At 50.0% G+C, this 21,083-nt stretch overlaps 1 protein-coding gene across 1 annotated transcript in view; it reads left to right on the top strand.

Annotated features, from left to right (window-relative positions):
• MAP3K9 (mitogen-activated protein kinase kinase kinase 9) overlaps positions 1-20,850 on the top strand; it is a 78,096-nt gene extending 57,246 nt beyond the window's left edge. The window contains exons 4-12 of the mRNA XM_039251839.1: positions 1,421-1,569; positions 2,459-2,634; positions 6,614-6,854; positions 8,599-8,721; positions 10,102-10,255; positions 12,608-12,676; positions 14,090-14,202; positions 15,181-15,984; positions 17,555-20,850. Of these exons, the coding sequence (XP_039107770.1) occupies positions 1,421-1,569; positions 2,459-2,634; positions 6,614-6,854; positions 8,599-8,721; positions 10,102-10,255; positions 12,608-12,676; positions 14,090-14,202; positions 15,181-15,984; positions 17,555-18,039 (2,314 nt within the window). The 3' untranslated portion in view covers positions 18,040-20,850. The remainder of the gene's footprint in view (positions 1-1,420; positions 1,570-2,458; positions 2,635-6,613; positions 6,855-8,598; positions 8,722-10,101; positions 10,256-12,607; positions 12,677-14,089; positions 14,203-15,180; positions 15,985-17,554) is intronic.
• Positions 20,851-21,083: the final 233 nt, after the last annotated feature.

Consider the following 21,083-nt stretch of genomic DNA (forward strand, 5'->3'; position numbering starts at 1 on the left):
ATATGAGGAGTCAAGAAATTAACAATAGAACTCCCCTATGACCCAGCAATAGCACTGCTACGAATTTACCCAAGGGATACAGAAATGCTGAGGCATAGGAGCACATGTACCCCAATGTTCATAGCAGCACTCTCCACAATAGCTAAAACATGGAAAGAGCCTAAGTGTCCATCAACGGACAAATGGATCAAGAAGATGTGGTTTATCTATACGATGAAATGCTACATGGCAATGAGAAGAATGAAATCTGGCCATGTGTAGCAACATGGATGGACCTTGAGGGTGTTATGCTGAGCGAAATAAGTCAGGCAGAGAAGGACAAATATCCTGTGTTTGCACGTATAGGAGGATTAGGAGGAACTTAACTGAGGACCATGGGGGAGAAGAAGGGGGGAAATGGTGGGGGAAAGGGAGAGAGGCAAACCATGNAGAACAAACTAAGGACTGATGGGTGTGGGGGAGGAGGGGGGAGATGGGCATGGAGGAGGCCACTTGTGGGGATGAGCACTGGGTGTTATATGGAAACCAACCTGACAATAAACTATTTGTAAAAAAAAAAAAAAAAGAAAGAAAAAAGAAAGAAAGAAAGAAAATATGAGAGCCGCTCGTCTTTACTGTTCATGGCCTTATGGTTGCTTGTCCCGGAAGGACTGTTATTCCTGGAAGGATTGAACCCTACATGACGTTGCCTCGTTCTGATTGTGAATTCGTAGAATAGTTATTCCGCTAAACTTTGTGCTCCCCTTTCTCCGACTCACAGGACATGTGAAAAGAAGTTCTTCATGTGGCTTTGAAAGGTCGAGAGGAAACTGAAGTCCTCACGGCTGATACCCTGCTCTCTTCTCCCCATGTAGGCCACCTTTGTGCAACTTTCCCCTTTGAATTAGACAGAGGTCTCTGTTAGCTGACCGAGGGCAGGAATCTATACAACTGAATGGGCATTTAAAGAAATGTTCTAGGTGGTCAGGTGGTCAGGTCTCTGCTTTTCGAAAGCTGAAAAAATATATCTGTGGCTAAAGCTGAGGTTTTCTTAAAATAGAGAAAACATGGATTCTTGGGAGGCTGCCCCTTCTTGCAGAGTGTTACATTATTGGTAACGACAGAATAGCTGTGGCCGGCTGGCGCTGACTTAAGCCCTTAGAGTGGCTCAGTGACTCTCACGGCAGCCTTATGATACTGGTAGTATTGTCTGCACATTATAGATGAGGAATCTGAGGAACAAGGCTTTGAAATCAAGCATGCCTGACTCCAGAACTTTTCCTTTTAGTGGGTCGGCCTCGTGGTCTCCTGTCTGTATTCCATTGGTGCATCTACTTGTTGGTCTCCCTCCATCCCAGAAAGAGTATGGGCACCTCAGAAAGGTCTCATGAGCCCTCTCAGTGAGATTGCCTTGTGGCTTTGGTCTTTTTCCTCTCCTCAGCTACGGGGTGCTGCTTTGGGAGCTCCTGACTGGTGAAGTGCCCTTCCGAGGAATCGATGGCTTAGCCGTAGCTTATGGAGTGGCCATGAACAAGCTCGCTCTTCCCATTCCTTCTACATGCCCGGAACCTTTTGCCAAACTCATGGAAGGTAAGTGACCCCTGACCAGAACAAAACTAGAGAAAGTTTGCCTTCTCAGCAATACTTGGGTAGATTACGGACAATTCTGCTGGGTCGGTTACCAAAAGAGGAGATGAAGTATCAGTCACTCACGGATGACTCCTGTGGGTGGTTGGAAGAGCTACTTGAAGATGATGTCAGCACCCTGCTACGTTGATGTCACAAATGCCCCTTCTGTCCATCTCCAGTAACTATAGAACTTAGTTTAGGAACTAAAGCCTGCTATCCAGTGCTTTAGTATTTTATTATTTAATACAAAATGAGCATATTGCATATAGAAGTGAAGAATGTCCAAGAAGAAAGGAACTCTATAAGTCATCTAGTCAAACCATATAATCTGTAAGTGAGAAACCCAAAGCTGAGAGAGGCAAGGTGCACTCCATTAGCTAGTATCTGAGCACAGTAGGTAGAGCTCACTTTTCCTGATGCCCAGTCTGGTGCCTTTTATCCCTGCTTTATCATTATACCATTGAGGTGGGCCAGACTTGCTCATTTATTTGTGGGAAATTGAGGCCCGATGCCTCATCACCCATTGTCAGGGCTGGAATCATGTAGGAATGTGAGAAGTCATGGTTGTCCAACTCCACACAGGCAGACTTTCTGGACTTGCGTTTTTTTATGCTAAATCAACAGAGTTGGATAGGGGTGGCCGCATTATATTGCCCCATTCACTCTTTATGATCCTGAGGTTGGGCAGCTTGTTTTATTTCCCCAGCCCTATTTGTGGTTACCTAAAATCCCAGTGTTTCTGTTTCTGGAAGGAAAAATTTTTCTGGTAAGTGAGGTCCCATACTATTCCAAGTCTTAATGCCTGTCTCTGTCCATTTATGCGCTCCATCTGCTCACGTGTTTCATGCAGACTGCTGGAATCCCGACCCTCACTCACGACCATCTTTCACAAATATCCTGGACCAGCTAACTACCATAGAGGAGTCTGGTTTCTTTGAAATGCCCAAGGACTCCTTCCACTGCCTGCAGGATGACTGGAAACATGAGATTCAGGAGATGTTTGACCAACTCAGGGCCAAAGAAAAGGTAAGTAAAACAAGAAAAAGGCGCGCATTGAATCAGTGGGCCTTCCCCACTGGGGCCTCTGGACAAATTCCGACACAACCACCTTCCTGCTTGATTTTTGGTAACAGAGCAGCTTTTTCATCCTGGCTTTACATGAAGAGAGTTTCCCAGGCCTCAGGTGTGACCTGAAATAGTATAGATGTTTCCTTTCTTTTGGGGATATGGCAGGAACAAGTAGGGGAGTCGTGATCCAGAGCTCTTTTTACGGAGTATCTATTTCATTGTCCAGGCCAGAGGAAGAGCACCACTGGGTAAGTACCAGCAGAAAGTATGAGAAGGTTCTAGAAATGTTTCTTGGTTCTCTACTGGACTTCCAGGGTGGGGGTGGGAGGTTAACTTGATATAGGGATATTCAACCCTGAGCACAGTTATCAGAATATCCTACTTTTGGTATCAGAATCGGAAATAGCAATGGGCTAAAAATACTGTGGTTCTGAAACTTATTTGGTATTTTGCACGTTTTTATGAAAAGGGCTGCAGCCCAAACTGACTGAGGAGTTCAGATATTCTTAGCTTATTAAAATTAAAGATCTGCCGTTTTGTTTTGGTGGCCATTCCCTGCGTAGCTCCTCTCTATGCCCTTTGTGCCTGGTTAGCAGTCAGCATCCCCAGAGGTGAAGCTAAACACCAGTAAACACCAGCAACTATGTTGCTGCTTCTGCAGGGGGGGCGGGGGGGCAGGCTGGATCTAAGGCTACAGCTGGGGTCACAGGCAACATCCATGTGTCTCTCAGTTAATTTCTCTTTTCCCTTCTATTCCCCACAATGGGCATTGGGGAAGCAATTTAAAATAATAACAATAGCTAAAATCATGTAAGTCTCTAGGTCTTCCCAGTTCTTTCGCTCGGAAGGTCTGATGATGAAAGAATTTTGTGTCTTTTTTATCCAGGGAAGCTTATGGCCTCTGCCACCAGCATGTGGGGCAGGTATTATCTTTTTCATCTTAAGGCTGAGCGTCAGTGACTTGTCTAAAGTCACACAGCCAGTAGAGTGGAGAGGCAGAATCTTGAACTTGGATCTTCTGACTCCAATACCTTCTTCTCTCCAATATCGTTGTTGTTTCCCTAAACAAATGACTTTTTAAAAAATGACATTTCTTAAGCTAGTGTGAAGAAATTAAACTCTTTTTTTTTTTTTTTTATGCCATATAGCAATCCTAAGACTGGTACTATTTCGCAAGTCAGTGAGCATTCTGCAGGGGAATGGAGTGAGCCTGTGATGTCTTTTGAGACCTGGGGGGTGGGGGAGGGAACCAGCACTGACCTTGGAGAAGAATGATTTAATAGAGTTTGTTCCTGTTACTAACGCTGTTCCAACTAGAAGAAACCTAGAGTTGCTGGTTCTCTTTAGACTGTTGAATCACTTGACTCTTGGTTTTCTTTCTTTTGATTGATGAAGTTATAAGGGTACCAGCCAATAAGAGGAATGAAACTTGGATTTTGTCAGTAAGTAGTTACTAGGAAAAGCCCCATTCACATAACGGCTAACATTCATAGAGCATGTTCCCTGCACCATGCTCTAAGTAATTGATACGAATTCTTATGTAATCTTACACAGTAAGGTAATCATTGTCTTATGTAATACAACCATGTGATGTCAGTGCTGTTAACGCCATATTGCATATGATGCCCAAGGTAACTCATCCCAGGCCACAGTTCAGCCAATTTGTTCCAGGGTCCTTGCTCTTTTTTCTTTTTTTTTTTTTAAAGTTTGTTTATTTTTGAGAGAAAGCGAGTGCGTGCACGAGGGAGGAAGGGCAGAGAAAGTGGGCAGAGAAAGTGGGAGAGAGAGAATCCCAAGCACTGCACTGACAGTGCAGAGCCTGACGCAGAGCTTGAATTTAAGAACCATGAGAACATGACCTGAGCCAAAGTCAAGAGTCGGATGCTTAACCAACTGAGCCACCCAGGTGTCCCGGGAGCCCTTGCTCTTAACCACCGTGCTATGATGCCTGTCTGTTATAAGGCTTGTAGTTGGGCAAGTGAGGGTGAGATGGATAATAAGCTTTCTCTCTGGAGAGATTCCTCTTAAATCATTGTATGCAAATGTGATTTGCATATGAGGAGACTGATCCCCAAATAGGCATTTCACAAGAAGAGGAAGACTCCCCATGTTTGAGAGTCTTCCAGATATTTGTGAGTACTCCACAAATGTCCCGGTTTCCCCTATGATTCAGCTCATTCTCAACCCGTCTCAATTTACAGCTTCCAGGTATAGTGACCATGGATTTGTCTCTGAACTGGGGTCTGAGTTCCTTCAAAGGAAGGGGCTACAACACAAACCATCCCCTAGACAAAAGCGCATAGGAGAAGCAGACTTAAGAAAGCTGAAATCAGCTGGAAATTTTAATTTTCCCATCTAGCAGCAAAATCAACCAACCAGGAATGATTTTTCCTGAATCTTGCATGTGTGTCTGTTCTCCTGATGGTGAAAACAAAGTACTGGGACAAAGAGAGCCAAGGTTTTTTGGGGGGCGTACAACAGCGGATCTGTTTGGTGCTAATTTCATTAAAGGAGGAGAAGCTCAAAAGTTCCGGCTCATCTCTCAGACTTGGTGAATCTGGGTTCCCATAAAGGTGTGCATTTATAAACATGAATTCTCTCCCCCTCCAACTTTCTCATTCACACATTAGCACTGAGCACCTATCATGTACTAGACCATTTTCAAGGTGCTAATCCTTTTTTCACTTCTGCCTTTTCTATCCCGTTTATTATCAGTTGTGATACTCTTGAGAACAGAGGGCAAGTTGAGTAAAAAGTTCCTAAACATCATAATATTTTATTCCCATCTGGCCTCTGTTCTCTCTTCTTTTCTCTACCCACTGCTCAGCTTCGCCAATATGTGTTCACATCCTTTTTTTTTTTTTTTTTTTCTAGTGCTAGGCTCCTTTTCTAGTGTCCAGAATGACTTCTTATAGTGGAGCATTCCATGGAGAAATTGTAGGTTTTGACCACAGAAGTGTTGCTCTGGCCACTTTATTGAAGAAATGCCCTATTGTTTTTAGGTTTTACTGCCTCATGCCCCCTCACTTCAGTCTTATGCCCCGGGTGACCAGTGCGAACAGTTTAGATGCCAGATTGGACAATTGTATGCACATTCCTCATTCCTGTTTTTCTCTCCTGTTTCCTGATACCATCTACATCGCCCCCCTGTCCCCTCCCCCACCCCATCTCAGGAACTTTATGCTGGGTACAGACATAAATTCATGCAGAAGGAAAAGGGGAGAGGTCTGGCCCATCTAATAGGGTAGTGGTACTAGAGCAAAGTGCCTGGCAAAGACTTTGGGAAATGTTTTCTCTTTGCATTGCTATCATGATCCTTCCAGAGCAAATGGTTGTCCTTTGAGATAAGATGAGAGTTCAAACCACATGCCTCAGTAGATTCACTCACCAGCTGCATAGAGGTTTAGAAGACATGCTTCACTACCGTTTTTGAACAATCACTCTGGAAATATATTTTTATTTGAGTGTCAGGTGATGCCCTGAGGGCGATTCATTTATAGTGGGGGCACATTTTAAGCTAGATCACAGTAAGTTGGCCCTGGTTTAAAGATTTTTTTTCCCGTATATAATGGAAAAACAAAATTAAAATAGAACCAAGTCTGTAAAACGTAAGTCAGGATTATATTTTCTACCCAAAGCCCGTTCTTTACCAGTCACAGGCAGCTTTAATCAGTAATCAAGGAGCGTCTGGGAACTATCAGCCCCTGTCTCCAGCCTGTAGCTGTGTCCTCCGTGTGGCTGTGCCGAGCCTGCCTGTCCCCAGTGTCCGGCGTGGTCAGGCGTCCACCTACCGAACCTGCATCTCCTCCTGGGACCGGGGGTGTGGGGCCTTGTAGGAGCGCTAGCCAGGTGTCCGGGAGCACCCCACCCCTGCACTGACACCCCCCCCCCCCGCACTGAAACACCCCCTCCCCCCCCTCCGCGTCTGCTGCTGCAGGAGCTGCGCACTTGGGAGGAGGAGCTGACGCGGGCCGCGCTCCAGCAGAAGACGCAGGAGGAGCTGCTGCGGCGACGCGAGCAGGAGCTGGCCGAGCGGGAGATCGACATCCTAGAGCGGGAGCTCAACATCATCATCCACCAGCTGTGCCAGGAGAAGCCCCGGGTGAAGAAACGCAAGGGCAAGTTCAGGAAGAGCCGGCTGAAGCTCAAGGATGGGAACCGCATCAGCCTTCCTTCCGGTCAGTGGGCTGGGGGTGGAGGGCGGGAGCAGGGCAGCACGTTGCTGGGGTCCCGGGGGACGGCCAGGGACGGGGCTCGGGAGCAGGAGGCTCTGGGTCTCGGGTCGGAGCGGGTTGGACGCACCGGTTCCGTTCACCGAAAAGACGAGCCTGCAGAAAAGCTTTCCCGCTCCTGGGAAGTTTCTGAGGGTGACTAAATCCAGGGCGTGAAGGAAGAAGGGCCAGTGACTGGTGGACCCGACAGGCAGGCGCAGTCCAGACTGCTAGTAGCCGGGTGGCTCACATGGACACGTCTCCCGTGAGGCAGGCCTGGTGAGGAGGCCTGGTACACTATGCGAGAGATCGAGAACTCCGTGCTCTGCAGAATAACTCATCTCTGAGTTTCTTTAAATAATTAGTTTTCTGCAAGCAGTGGAGACAAGGATTAATGTGTAAGAATTTGATTTACATGCAACCTTTCAGAAGCACATTGGGTGAATAAAGGCACATCTGGAGTATGTCCAGCCTTGGGGAAGTGCAAAGTAATAAGAATCTATGAATCAGGGTCGTCGAGGGGTGTAACGTGCCCATGCAGGAAGGTGAGTGCTCAAGTGTATGTTTATGTAGATAAAAAGTTCATTGTAGTCTAAGTTTATAAGGTCTGGGAAGGAAACCTACAGAAGCGTAAGGAACCTGGGGAAAACGGCAGAGTTGGAACAATAGCAGATGATTTTAAGCACTGGTATCATGGCTTCAGTACAGACAAGGGAATCCATTCAGTGCAATTCCGTGAATGCGTTTGTGGGACATGTTTGCTGGTGTCTGTGTTGCGCGTTTTTTCTGGCAAGGCAACAAGGAGTCTTGGAGCCCCACTCGAGCATGTTGTGTGTGGTGCCATGCTGCTGCTGTGTGCTGGGGAAGCACGTAGAAAGCAGTAGCTCCCACCTTCCCGGAGAGCGCAGCTAGTGGGGAGACCCAGGTGTGGACACTCAGCTGTTCACACTTCTCGGTGGATGAGGGCACTGGAACTTAGAAACCCAGAGCTATAAGTTTTACATTCTTTATGCTCTGCCGTAACTGCCTTTGGAAGACGTCATGGTCTGGAGCATGAGCCCCATGACCCTCACTTTCCCAGGTTCCCACCAAGGATTAGTCCTAATTACTCTGCCCTGCCTGCACTTAGTGAGAAGCATCAGTCTCCCTGCTTTGATCCCTGAGAAAAGAAGGCATGTACTAATAGATTGTAAGAAACAGAGAATTGTTTTTAAGTTTATTTCTTTTGAGAGAGAGAAAGCATGAGCCAGGGAGGGGCAGAAAGAGAGGGAGAGAGAGAATCCCAAGCAGGCTCTGCCCTGTCAGCACAGAGCCTGACTCAGGGCTCGATCTCACGAACCGTGAGATCATGACATGCACCGAAGTCAAGAGTGGGACACTTAATTGACTGAGCCAGCCGGGGGCCCCAAGAAACAGAATTTTAAGTTAGATTACCTATAATACTCAACAAGTCTCGTGGTCTTAAAAAAAAAAAAAAAAACTATGGGAAATCAGTATATACGAGGTTCACTTGGACGGCGAATTTTCCTTCTCCTCACATGTTGTTCCTACTGTCCTTTGGGGAGAAAGAAAACATTTCCCAGGTGAACAAGCTGCTTCTTGGGAAACTGGGGCCTGTCCCTCACGCCTGCCAGGACAAGTCGCTTTTCTCATAGGAACTGGATTATGGGAGGATTCTAATGCACACGCACGTCTGTGTTTCCCCAAGCAGATTTCCAGCACAAGTTCACGGTTCAGGCCTCCCCCACCATGGATAAAAGGAAGAGTCTCATCAACAGCCGCTCCAGTCCTCCTGCGAGCCCCACCATCATCCCTCGCCTTCGAGCCATCCAGTGTGAGACTGTTTCCCAAATTAGTTGGGGCCAGAACACACCGGGGGCACCTGTCCCCTGCTCTGTCCAGCCACCGACTGGCCCAGGCTTGCTCCATCCATAACTTCTGCCACTTCTCCTCGACAATGTGTATATACATGCACATATGTACGCAAACCCGTAGCCCTCCTTCTTGTCTCTCTCCATTAGCTTTACTACTACCTCCCCTACCTTTTCCTCTTAGATACCAGCAAAGGGGGGTGTGGGTATCGACGGGATCCTTAGTGAACCACAAAGCAATTTGGAAACTGGCGTGTGACGTAGATACCCTGGTACCTGGCCCAGGTTGGTTGGTACCCTGGCCTGGGGACCTTGTGCACTCTCTGCCATGTTTAGGGCATCACTGGTTTTCTTTTGTTCATGCTGCCCAGGGAAGAGTGTTTTCAAAGTGTAGTTCCTAAGAAAACTTGCCAAATACTTCGTGACAGGCCAAATCTGGACCAATTTTATTTTCACCACAGTGTTTACTGAAAAGAACTGACACACACGCTTGTGTGTATGAATGAAGTATTGCCCCTAACTTTAAAGACAGAGATTTCATTTTTTTTAAAAGCCCTAGGTTTCTGGCTATCCTTGAAATATCAGTTCGGATCAGTGGATTCCCTTTATCATGTGGCCTCAGTTGCCTGGATCCAATGGCAGCTTCCATATGCACTGTATTTTGCCTCAGTCCCCTCAGCTCCCTATTTTGTGGTGTCTGGAATCATTCACTCATTTATGATGTAAGCCTTGTCTCTGAAGCATTTGGGTTTCAACACTTCTCTAAGGTAGCGATGTCAGAAGAATGTTCCTCCTTTCTTATGTGTTATATTTCTCTAGGCCTGTTCCTTCCCCTTCTCCTCCTGCTCCTGACTTCCTTCTCCATAGTCTTGAGCCCCTCATTGTCTTCCTTTCTTACCACAGTTCCTTTCTGTACTTCCAAGTCTTCCTTACCCCCTTTTCCGTTTTCTCTCCTACCTACCTCCTCACCCACTGCCCTTCCCAGTCCAATTCCACCCAACAAAACAAGTTCTTGAAGTCAGATCTGTTTGGAGCTCTGCTGTCTGGCTGGCTTGAGCTCCAGCTTTGCATTGGACTTATGAGAATCTAGAATCTGGGCAGTGTTTCCATGTTTGGTACTTTGAGAGTGCTCAATGATTGGTGGCTGAGGACTTGAAGGCTCCCCTTGGGCACAGAGTTTTTGAGGAGATGTGACTTCTTCCCTGTAACTCCATATGTGTGTGTGTGCGCGCACACGTCCGTGCGTGCGTGTGTCTGTGTCTGTGTGGTGAAGTAGAGGCTAGTTTTGGGGGGACCCTGTCTATCTTTTTTTCCAGATCCCATCCAACTTTTGTTATTCACAGTGACACCAGGTGAAAGCAGCAAAACCTGGGGCCGGAACTCAGTCATCCCGAAAGAAGAAGGGGAGGAGGAGGAGAAGAGGGCCCCCAAGAAGAAAGGACGGACCTGGGGGCCAAGCACACTTGGTCAGAGGGAGCTTGCCTCGGGAGACGAAGGGTAAGAGCCAGAATACACGAGATTTTTTCCACTTAAAGATGGGTATACCCTTTTAAAACTAGGATACCTTTTTCTCTGTTGTGTGTTTCATCCACAGCTTTCTTTCTGAGAAATTCCCAGCTTCAGTTTTCTAGTCTCCTCATTCCCTGGAACCTCCTCAGACAGGGCTCAGCATACGTTTTCTGTAAAGGGTCACACAATAAATATTTTAGGCTTTGTGGGTCATATTATCGCTTTGCTATTACTCAGCTCCTGTGTTCTAGTGCAAAGGCAGCCATAGACCATGGACAATATGTAAATGAATGAGCATAGCTATGTTTATTCGGTTAAACTTTATAGAAGTAGGTGGTGGACCAGATTTAGCCCTCTAGTTATAGTTTGCCGACACCTGGAGGGATCTGACTCAGAGTTGCAGGTACATTAAGCATTTACCAAATGTGAAGAGTTTGGCCAGGTGTCCTACTTATACCTGCTTCTTCCCTTAAAACATCCGCTCAGAGCAAAGAGAATGAATAACAGGGTTCCAGGCCTCTCTTGACTTGGAGGCTTATCCCGAAGCAGGGGCAGGTGGAATGATCCAGCACTGGTAGTGAGTGCACTCAGATGCGACCCCAAGGCCGCCAGAGCTTCTCTTGTGCCCCACTTCATAGCCACGCGGACAGGTGTGAGACCCTCCTCTGAGCAAAGCGTGGGCCCCAGCTTTGTGCCCTGGATGTGCTCGTGTTCTTCCAGTGGCTTACAAGTTAAGCTCTCTCAAGTGCCGGGTCTTTGTAGGCCAGTCACTTACCGTGCAGTAGTGGCGAGCATAACCGCTGACCCCAGACTGCCTGGGCGTGAGTCCTGGCTGTGCCGTGCCTCGCTATGTGGCCCCATGTTTCCTCATCTGTGATCGGGGATCCCATCTCTTGGAGTTGATGTGAGGAGTAAACAAGTCCATGTGGGGAAGTGCACACAAGATCAGCTTGCTCATAGGGAGCATATGCAATCTCTGCTCTGACAGTTCTTCCTTGCTCCCAATGCAGTTTCTATTTTATACCTTATTCTTGGTGTTCGAATCGAAAATCCTGTGTTTTGACTTTTCTAAGTGTGAGAATAAGCAGCAGTCTCCTCCACCCTTTTCTGTGACTTTCCCAAACTTCTGCCCGAGCCTGTAAGTGGCCTTGCTGTTCCTTCCAATAGTAAGAAGAGTTCATGTCCAAAATCTGTTCCCTCATGTCAGATCTGAGCTGAGGGTGAAAATATCAGTTTGGTTCAAAAAGGATGGACTCTGAAGCCAGGCTTTTTAGAAATCACAAATACCTTGGAATAGAAAATTTAGGTATGGTAGGGTGAACTGCTGAGCTCCGTGAGTGCTCGGTGATGCAGTCCTCTGGGTTGGTGACTTTCTCTGCTGTGGTAGGTCCTGTCGGGGCAGGATCTCCCTCAGTTTGGATTCCTTTGAGCCCTGGGGTAGAGTAGGGTTGGGGTGGGCCTGAGAAAGTCAGTCACGCCGAATCCCTGTCTGACATTAGTATGATTCCTGATAGGTCTTTCCAGTAGTTTCTGTGGTTCTGCTTCATGTATAGATATTTTTCGTCTTGCTAGTAAATTAACTTTATTTCATGTTTCCAAATACTAACTTTGAATTTTCTTCCTCCTTGCATAGATTTGTCCTCAAAACTATTGAAGCAGTTCATAGCGGGGGAGGGGCAGAGAGAAGGAGAGGCAGAATCCCAAGCAGGCTCTACACGGTCAGCATAGAGCCCTGTGTGGGGCTCGAACTCACAAATTGTAAGATCACGACCTGAGTGAGCCAAGATCAAGAGTCAGATGCTTAACCGACTGAACCACCCAGGTGCCCCAAAATAGGACTTAATTTTTTCTGGTTCTCAATTCATGTTGAAGAAGTAAAGTGTATTCCGTTCACTCTTGAGTAAAGACCTCTTTAATGTCATAAGTTTTTGAGAGCCTCTGTATGATAATAGTTTAGTCCCTATCAACGGAAGAAATTATGTAACAACAAAAAGCTATATTGAATTCAGTAATGTTAAGTGAATATGCATCTCCGTCCTCTTAAAAAATAGTACATATCTATAGGAAACATAGGTGCTTGCTTGTAGATAGCTTGGGTCTCTGCAGATTCACGCGGCTTCTGCAATTATGCCATGGCTGCTCAGGGACCTTAGTCCCACAGACTGGGGGGGTCCTGCACCTCCTTATTAAGATTCCTTCATGGTGTGGGCTTTGCTGACCAGGCAAGAGGAGGGCAGCTGGCAGTGTAGCTCGAGACCAGCCTTGAGGGCTCCCATGTGGGAGACATTGAGTCGGATGTACCCACTGTCACCTACTTCTGATTTTCTTTATTCGTTGAAGATCCCCTCAGAGACGTGAGAGAGCTAATGGTTTAAGTACCCCATCAGAGTCTCCACATTTCCACCTGGGGTGAGTCTAATCTTCACCCTTTCATCAAATGTGTTCGTAATAGTCCCCTTCCATTTCCTCGTCCTCACAACATACCCGGTAGAATCATACCTCATTATTGCCAAGGCTATGCTGATTTTTTTCCTTTAAAGCAGTACCATCGTGCACCCTGGGAGATCCCTGTGTTGGTCTGACTTTCCCTCTCCTCACTTCCCTGACCACTCTTGTTGTGGAGGCCCTCCTGGCACCCTTAGTTTTAGGGAGATAGTACATGACTGTTATCCTTTGTTCTGTAGCACTGGCTTTGACTGCTAATCTGGACCCCCTGGAATCCAGAGCTGGAGGTGATGTTATAAGATCATCAGTTAGAAGTCCCAGGCTATGGGTTTGGTTAGCGTGCTCATCCCTGGCTGTGTATTTTGGTTGAAACCACTGGTGGCCAGAATGTATTTGAATTCACTGGTGTTTCTGACAGCACTTGAAATAGAGATCTGAAGTCAGGGGAAAAGTTGGTCCCTCTCTCTTCCTTAAGATGGACTGGAAAGAGTGGGCTTTAGTTGAACAGCTTTTTCTGGCCCTAAAATGAGAGCCAGCTCTGGTTATAATCCTGGGATGTCCAAGGCAACCAGAGCCCAAAGATTCCTCAGCCTCCCCTCTTCATTGTCCATTAGAGAGAAGACCAGTGCCTCTGGGCCTCTGATTCCCCCATCGTAAAGGGGTTGATGGGGTGCCCAGTCAGGATCCTCAGAGTTACTGGCTTGCAGGTGTGAGCTCATCACAAGGACTCGAAAGCAAGCTCCTGCCCTTTTCCTCTTCATTCCCAGACAAACCAGGGAGGGGCTCGAGGGCAGCATTATGCACTACCCACATAGGTCTGTCCCAAAGTGCACTGGGTTGGTGCAGCTTTGTTGGCTGGTTTTGTTTTTGAAAAGTGGATGGCTTGGAAAGTTGCCTAAGCATGCTGTGAGCTGGGAAGGAGAAGTTGAGAAATGGCCCACCCCTGCTAGCTCATCTGCCCAGGGCTCGCCTGGGATCACAAGGCTTCGGATTGCAGTGTCTCTGATGCCAGCAGTGTGCTGTACACAGTGTCCTGGAGTGATCATCTCTGCTTTGAGGTGGGCTCAGGCAAGCCCCTGGCCAGTGCTGGGCAGGCCTCCTCCTTTCTGTCTTCTTGCCGGCCCGCTGGCTAGATCCTTCCACAGCTCCGTAGCAGCATGTTGAAGGGGTGGATTCACGGCCCTGCTTTTCTTTCCCTAGAGCATGTACACTTCTGTTTGTGACACGAGGGGACCCAGTAATGTTCGCTACCTTGAGGCTCTTGGGCTTTGGTGGAATGAAGTACGCAGAGAGAGACAGTTCCATGGGCCCATGGAGGTGAGGGTGGAGTAAGGGAAGTCACCAGTTCTAACAGCTCCCCCGTTTCCTCCTATTTAGCCTCAAGTCCCTGGTAGATGGATATAAACAGTGGTCGTCCAGTGCCCCCAACCTGGGGAAGGGCCCGAGGAGTAGCCCAGCCCTGCCAGGGTTCACCAGCCTTATGGAGATGGGTAAGCATGGCCCTTGTCCCGACTGTGCCTGTTCCCGCAGGGAACTTTTGGCCAAGCTTCTGGGACTTTGAGGACCTCTAGCACCACTTCATGGGGACTGTCTTCTCTTCTACCCAGCTCCAGGGCCCTCACCCTCTTCCCTCTTCTTCGCTCTACTCCCATTGCATCAACCCTACCTAAATCACGGTTTGTTCCTACTGCTGCCGTAGAGCCTGCCCTTGGCCTCCTATCCCAGGGCGCCAGTTACCGTCTCCTTAGGGCAGTGCAGAGGCTGAGGTCTTGAATCAGGCACTTCCGACTGCTGGGTCTGTTTCCTATGTATTTTAATGTGGGGAATCTGCAAAACAGGAGATGGGGGTAGAAGACGCTGTGGTCTTTCTCTAAGGAAACTTTTCCGTTGCCTGTGATTGCTGAATGGGTACGGCCTTCTCCGGGCTCGCTCTCTCAGATAGTACGTTCTCTTCTCTCTGAAGATTTCCAAGGTCTTAGGAGGTCAGTCTACAGAGTAGATGGGCCTTCACCCATGTAGAGGATTCCAGTCCATTGCAGGACACTGGGCTTAAGACCAGCCTCTAGGCCATCGTTGTAGAAATTCAAGGGCCCTTCTAATTCTAAGGTGCAAAAAATGAGGGATGTTTCCATTCTAGCCACTATTCTCGGAAACTCACACACTGTACCTCTTGTGTTGACGGTCTCAACAAAAGGAGTAGAAAATTAGCAGATTTCCTTTGTCTGAACGCAGCAAAATAGGCTCTGGAATGGAGAGTGATCACCTCATCTTGGCCACAGTTGCATGTGGAGGGGTAAAGCCCTGTGGTTCAATGCCCGGTTCCTTATCCCGCCTGTGAGGCTATTTGACCCTCGCCCTCCTGATGATCCACCAGGAGGCCCAGGCTGGGGAGAAGGATGAGATTCTTACTCTTGCTGCCTCATTCCCATTTCCTGTCCCCCACACCGTGCCATTTCTCTCATCTCCAGAGGATGAGGACAGCGAAGGCCCCAGGAGTGGGGAGAGTCGTCTACAGCATTCACCCAACCAGTCCTACCTCTGTATCCCGTTCCCTCGCGGAGAGGATGGGGAGGGCCCCTCCAGTGATGGAGTCCACGAGGAGCCCACCCCGGTCAATTCAGCCACCAGTACCCCTCAGCTGACGCCGACCAACAGCCTCAAGCGGGGTGGCACCAACCACCGCCGTTGTGAGGTGGCTCTGCTTGGCTGTGGGGCTGTTCTCGCGGCCACAGGCCTCGGCTTTGACCTGCTAGAAGCTGGCAAGTGCCAGCTGCTTCCCCCGGAGGAGCCTGAGCCACCAGCCCGGGAGGAGAAGAAGAGGCGTGAGGGTCTTTTCCAGAGGGCCAGCCGGCCTCGTCGGAGCACCAGCCCCCCATCCCGGAAGCTCTTCAAGAAGGAGGAGCCCATGCTGTTGCTAGGAGACCCCTCTGCCTCCCTCACGCTGCTCTCTCTCTCCTCCATCTCCGAGTGCAACTCCACCCGCTCCCTGCTGCGTTCCGACAGCGACGAGATCGTGGTGTACGAGATGCCCGTCAGTCCGGTCGAGGCCCCACCCCTGACCCCTTGCACCCACAACCCCCTGGTCAACGTCCGAGTGGAACGCTTCAAGCGAGACCCTAACCAATCCCTGACTCCTACCCATGTCACCCTTACGGCCCCCACGCAGCCCAGCGGTCACCGGCGGACCCCTTCTGACGGGGCCCTCAAGCCAGCGGCTCTCCTGGCCAGCAGGAGCCCCTCCAGCAGTGGCCTGGGCCCCAGCCCCGGAGCAGGTGAGTCCTGTCCTCCTTTTCTCTTCCCTTGTGCCCCCCGGGAGTGGCAACAGTTGGAGTGAATGGCAGCTCCTCCTCCGGCTCAGCCCACCAGGACGTGCTGCCCTGGGGTTGGAGAGACGGCCAGGCCGACTGATTTCTCTCTGTCCTGTGCCTGAGCGGGTCCTCCCCGAGGAGTGAAGGAAGACCACAGGTTCTGGGAAGAATCGAACCCGGGGCTCCTGTGGGATGTTCAGGCCCTGGGTCTTGGAGCACACAGTGCAGTACTTCCAGGGCGTAGGAGGGGCAGGAGCCAAGCTGCACTCATTCCCTGAAGTGGAGACAGAAGTTACCGGAAGGAATGCTGCACTCACGCAGGAGGGCTGTTTGGTGGCATGTAGTTGGGCTCCTGCCTGACACGGCAGCGTTAGCACAGACCTGCTCACGGGCTAGCTTCCTCCCGTGCATCCTGGCCCGTATCACTCATCCCTTGCTCATGCCTGACTCCTCAGACGTGGCAAGGAATCCAGATACATTGCTGTGCCTGTGCGTGAGCTCGCCTTACCTGTCTGGCGCGGAGCCCCTGAGCGTACGCATCCCCAGTCTTTCCTCGCCACTGCCACTTGCTTCCTAGAAGACTGAAGTCTGGCTTTGAGACCCCTCTCACCCAGCAGGAGAGGAGATGGCAGCTGAGATTTCAGTGAGATTTGAGTGTAAATGACAATTGTATTTTCCCTTACAGCTCACCCCGCCCCTCTTCAGATTTTTTGTTGTACTCAGGTATATGTCCTCTTTGGGAGGAGACCTTACTACTCGTCTTCAGATTTTCGAGACCTCGATGTGTTCTTGCCTCACATGTTTATTAAACGGATGAACAGGGAATCCAAAGATGCTTCCTTGAGTCAGGGGTCAGTGAGCTTTCTTGGCAAAGGGCCAGATAGTAAATATTTTAGGCTTTGGGGGTCATGTGGTCTCTTATAATTACTCAACGCTGCTGCTGTAGTGGGAGAGCAAGCAGTAGGTGTGGCTGTGTTACAATAAAACTTTATTTGCAGACCACAGGGTGGCCCAGTGGATGGTAGTTTTTTCATTGCAGATGTGAGCCCCATGTGTCCCATTAGTATTTTATTATCAGATACAGTGATCGTGGCCTTCTCGTTCACTATTGTGTCCCCAGTGCTTCTCAGCACGCTCCACTGCACATAGTAGGTGCCGATTAAGTATTTGTTGCTCATGTTATTCCAGGTGAACAGGGACGTGGCAGGTGTAGGGAGGGAGCCCCCCCCCCCCCCCCCCTAGAAATGCGGCGCCGTCACCTGATGCCTCTCCCTCTTTCTCTTTGACCAGGAATGTTGAAAACCCCCAGCCCCAGCCGAGACCCAGGCGAATTNACTATTGTGTCCCCAGTGCTTCTCAGCACGCTCCACTGCACATAGTAGGTGCCGATTAAGTATTTGTTGCTCATGTTATTCCAGGTGAACAGGGAGGTGGCAGGTGTAGGGAGGGGGCCCCCCCCCCCCCCCGCCGTGTCTATCTGGCCTAGAAATGCGGCGCCGTCACCTGATGCCTCTCCCTCTTTCTCTTTGACCAGGAATGTTGAAAACCCCCAGCCCCAGCCGAGACCCAGGCGAATTCCCCCGTCTCCCCGACCCCAATGTGGTCTTACCCCCGACCCCAAGGCGCTGGAACACACAGCAGGATTCCACCCTGGAGAGGCCCAAGACCCTGGAGTTTCTGCCCCGGCCGCGTCCTTCCGCCAACCGGCAACGGCTGGACCCTTGGTGGTTTGTGTCCCCCAGCCACGCCCGTAGCGCCTCCCCGGCCAACAGCTCCAGCACGGAGACGCCCAGCAACCTGGACTCCTGCTTTGCTAGCAGCAGCAGCACCGTGGAGGAGCGGCCCGGACTCCCGGCCCTGCTCCCGTTCCAAGCGGGGCCGCTGCCCCCTGCCGAGCGGACGCTTCTGGACCTGGACGCGGAGGGCCAGAGTCAGGACAGCACCGTGCCGCTGTGCAGAGCCGAACTGAACACACACAGGCCTGCCCCTTATGAGATTCAGCAGGAGTTCTGGTCTTAACACCGAAAGGGTTGGGGGCGGCCAAGGGGGAAGCAGGAGGAGATGGGGGGAGCTGGCTGGCACAGCCCTTTCTCAGAGTTGGACCCCCTGAAATCCAGCCCTACTTCTTGCACTGATAATGCACTTTGAAGGTGGAAGGGATGGAAGCAGGGCCATCAGAGGGTCCCCTGCCCTGTAGGGCCTTTCTACCCACGTCCACTGGAAGGGGCTGTGGCCACCAGCTCTGGCTGTGTAGGGGAGGAAGGGGTGCGTGCATGTCCCCCACCCTCCACAGTCTTCCTCGCCTTTAGGGTGACTCTGCAGGGTCACTCAGCCAAATCTGTCTGCTGCTACCTCTCCTCAGCTGCCTGGGTAAGCCCGGAGCCTGTCCCAGAGTCCTTTTGTTAGCCCTGAGTTCAGCCTTCCCAAACGCCAGTATTGGATGTTCTGTGGTTGATTTTGCCCCTCTTCCACGTTCTTCCCCAACACCCATGAATCAGAATCTCATTTGGTGTGAGACACAAGCTTTTCTGTGTCAAGCCCTTACGTGCCAGCTGGAGGACTGAAGGCAAGGTGCCCCAGTGTGGGACGTAGGAGTTGAGGGACCTGGGACTTACCTGCCTGCCCTTCCTGGTGGCCCGCTTATTTATTTGAGCCTCATAGGGGTAAGGGGACCTGGGGAGAGGAGAGAGAATTAGGAAAAGCAGAGTCGAGTGGCAGCAAAGAGGGTAAGAGTCTGTCCTTGCTCCTTTTGGAAACACACAAATAAAGGCAGAAACCAGCGCCCGTTGATGGCATCTGTCTCCTACCCGGGGTCTGGACGTGGCCAGACCAGTTTCTGATACACACACGCTCATCCCAGGGAGAGTTTCTTGGGAGGCCCACTCACTGGTGCCAGTTCTGAAGCCAGAGACAAAGTTCCTGTGTTTGTCCATTATGTTCTGATCCTTGTGTGTTCTGCCCTTCCCTGGATCTTTCCTCCCGTCCCCAGAGCTGGTGGATTATGCGTTTGGTGGGTAGATCTCTCTGCATTGCACCAAAATAGCATATTGGTGGTGGGGGTAGTGATAGGGTCCTGGACATTGGGGGTTGGAGCTGTGGGATTTCTTCTCAGCCATGCCATCCATTCTGGGAAGCCCTTGAAGTTAAACAAAGCCATTAGTGGTACCTTCCGCACATGGATATGGTGAGGTGATGATGTTTGTAAGGTGCTTGGAGAGCCACTGATCTAGTCAGTGTTGAGCCCCAGGCACTGCAGACTGACCAAGGGCATGTGTCTCTGGGCACAGGTGGCCCCTAATGCTAGGCTCTGAACCCTGAGCTGGGTAGGATGGAGAGCAGAGGCCACCCCTGACTTATCTGGAATCAGTTTCCTTAACTTGAATCTGCTTGTGAAGCTTCCTCCTATGTACCTTCACCATTCCTCTTACCCCAAGCCTCCTGGGTCAAGTGTGATCGGTTGTCTTTGTGCAGGACACGCATGTGAACTTGATTGGGAGCAGAGCCTCAGGTCACGCCCCTTTCCCCTCCAGACCTTCCAGTGTTGCCTCCCTGTCTTTCGTCACAGAATCTTTCCTTGGAGACGCAGGCGGACAGCCCGTAGGCTCCCTGCGTTTGCGGCCCGCCTGCCCGCCGGAGGAGAGCAGTGACACTGACACCGATGAGTTTGGTCACCGCTCTGTCTCTGTCACTATGATAAAGTCCCAACCCAGGAATGAAGTAAGGGGTGACCTTGGTCTTTGAATGGCTCCATGTTTTATGAGCTCACTGGCACTTTGGTTCAAGGACCCCCCCTCATCTTGGGTGGAAGGTGCTCGGTTTTGTTGCCCAGTATTGTGTCTCATCTCTCTCCTTCTCTCCTTTCAGTGAAGACTGTAAGAGGTTTTGTGGGGGGGGGGGGGGGTTTCCTCCATCCCCTCACCCCTTGGCTAGAGGGGGGGAAATGTGAATCCTATTAACAGTTCCAGCCAACCAAGTGACTCCTCTTCATTCTTGATTGGATGAACATGCAGATGGCATGTTCTGGGCCCTTCCCTTGACTCTCCATAGCTTCAGTTCCTAAGTCTCTAATGTGTCTTTAAACCCTTGGCTCCACTAAGTGGCCCTTTTGGGGGTGCTGCACATACCATAATCCAAACCATGCTGGCTCTAGACAGTGCTCTGCTCTATGAGGCTATTGACCGTCTTCTGCTTTTTGTTATTTCGTTAGGTTGCAGCCATCTTTGGGGGCAGTGGGAGTATAACTGATGTGGTGTGTACTGAATGGTGGCCACTTGCCATTGAGTAAGAGGTTGAGCCCGTTTCTTACTCCTCCACCCAGAGAAAAGACAAAGAAAGGCTGGGTCTGCTAACGGGAGAATCGCACCTGTCAGAGGCAGAAGCGGGATTAGTTGGAGGCTGCGTTGTGAGCCTGCGTCAGCACGGAAGGGTTCTCTCAGCCCCTCTGTAACCCATCTCTGATGGGCCCCTGCTGCCACTCTCTCTCTCTCTGGGGTGAGGCTTGGTGGGATATAGAGTTTGAGTTGCTTTTTGTCCACTTAGGCTCCCTTGTCTCTATGATCATGGTCAGGAACAGGCCTTGAAGCTGGGATTGAGCCCCCGCATTGGCAGTAGCCAGAATCCCTTTTTACTCTTTCCATTTCTTTCCTCAAAGACTCTTTTCCTCTGTTCTTGGTAGGTTCTCATTACCCAGAAGATGGTGATAGGAAACAGATACTGCTCTCTGCCCTTTCTGCTCGGATCCCTCATCTCCTCCCACCGATTCTTTTTTTTTTTTTTTTTAATGTTTATTTATTTTCGAGAGTGGGGGAGGAGTAGAGAGAGGGAGACAGAATTGGAAGCAGGCTCCAAGCTCTGAGCTGTCTGCACAGAGCCCGATGTGGGTCCTGAACCCATGAGCCATGAGATCATGACCCGAGCTGAAGTCTGACACTCAACCGATTGAGCCACCCAGGCACCCCTCCTTCCACTGATTCTAAACAGGATTATCCTCTGTTAACCCCCCTTGGGGATCCAGGCCCCTGCCAGGGGCTGAGTGGATGTCCCCATTATCCTCATATTATTTC

This window comes from Hyaena hyaena, unplaced genomic scaffold, assembly GCF_003009895.1.
Source record: "Hyaena hyaena isolate Hyena2069 unplaced genomic scaffold, ASM300989v1 scaffold_400, whole genome shotgun sequence".
Taxonomy (NCBI): domain Eukaryota; kingdom Metazoa; phylum Chordata; class Mammalia; order Carnivora; family Hyaenidae; genus Hyaena; species Hyaena hyaena.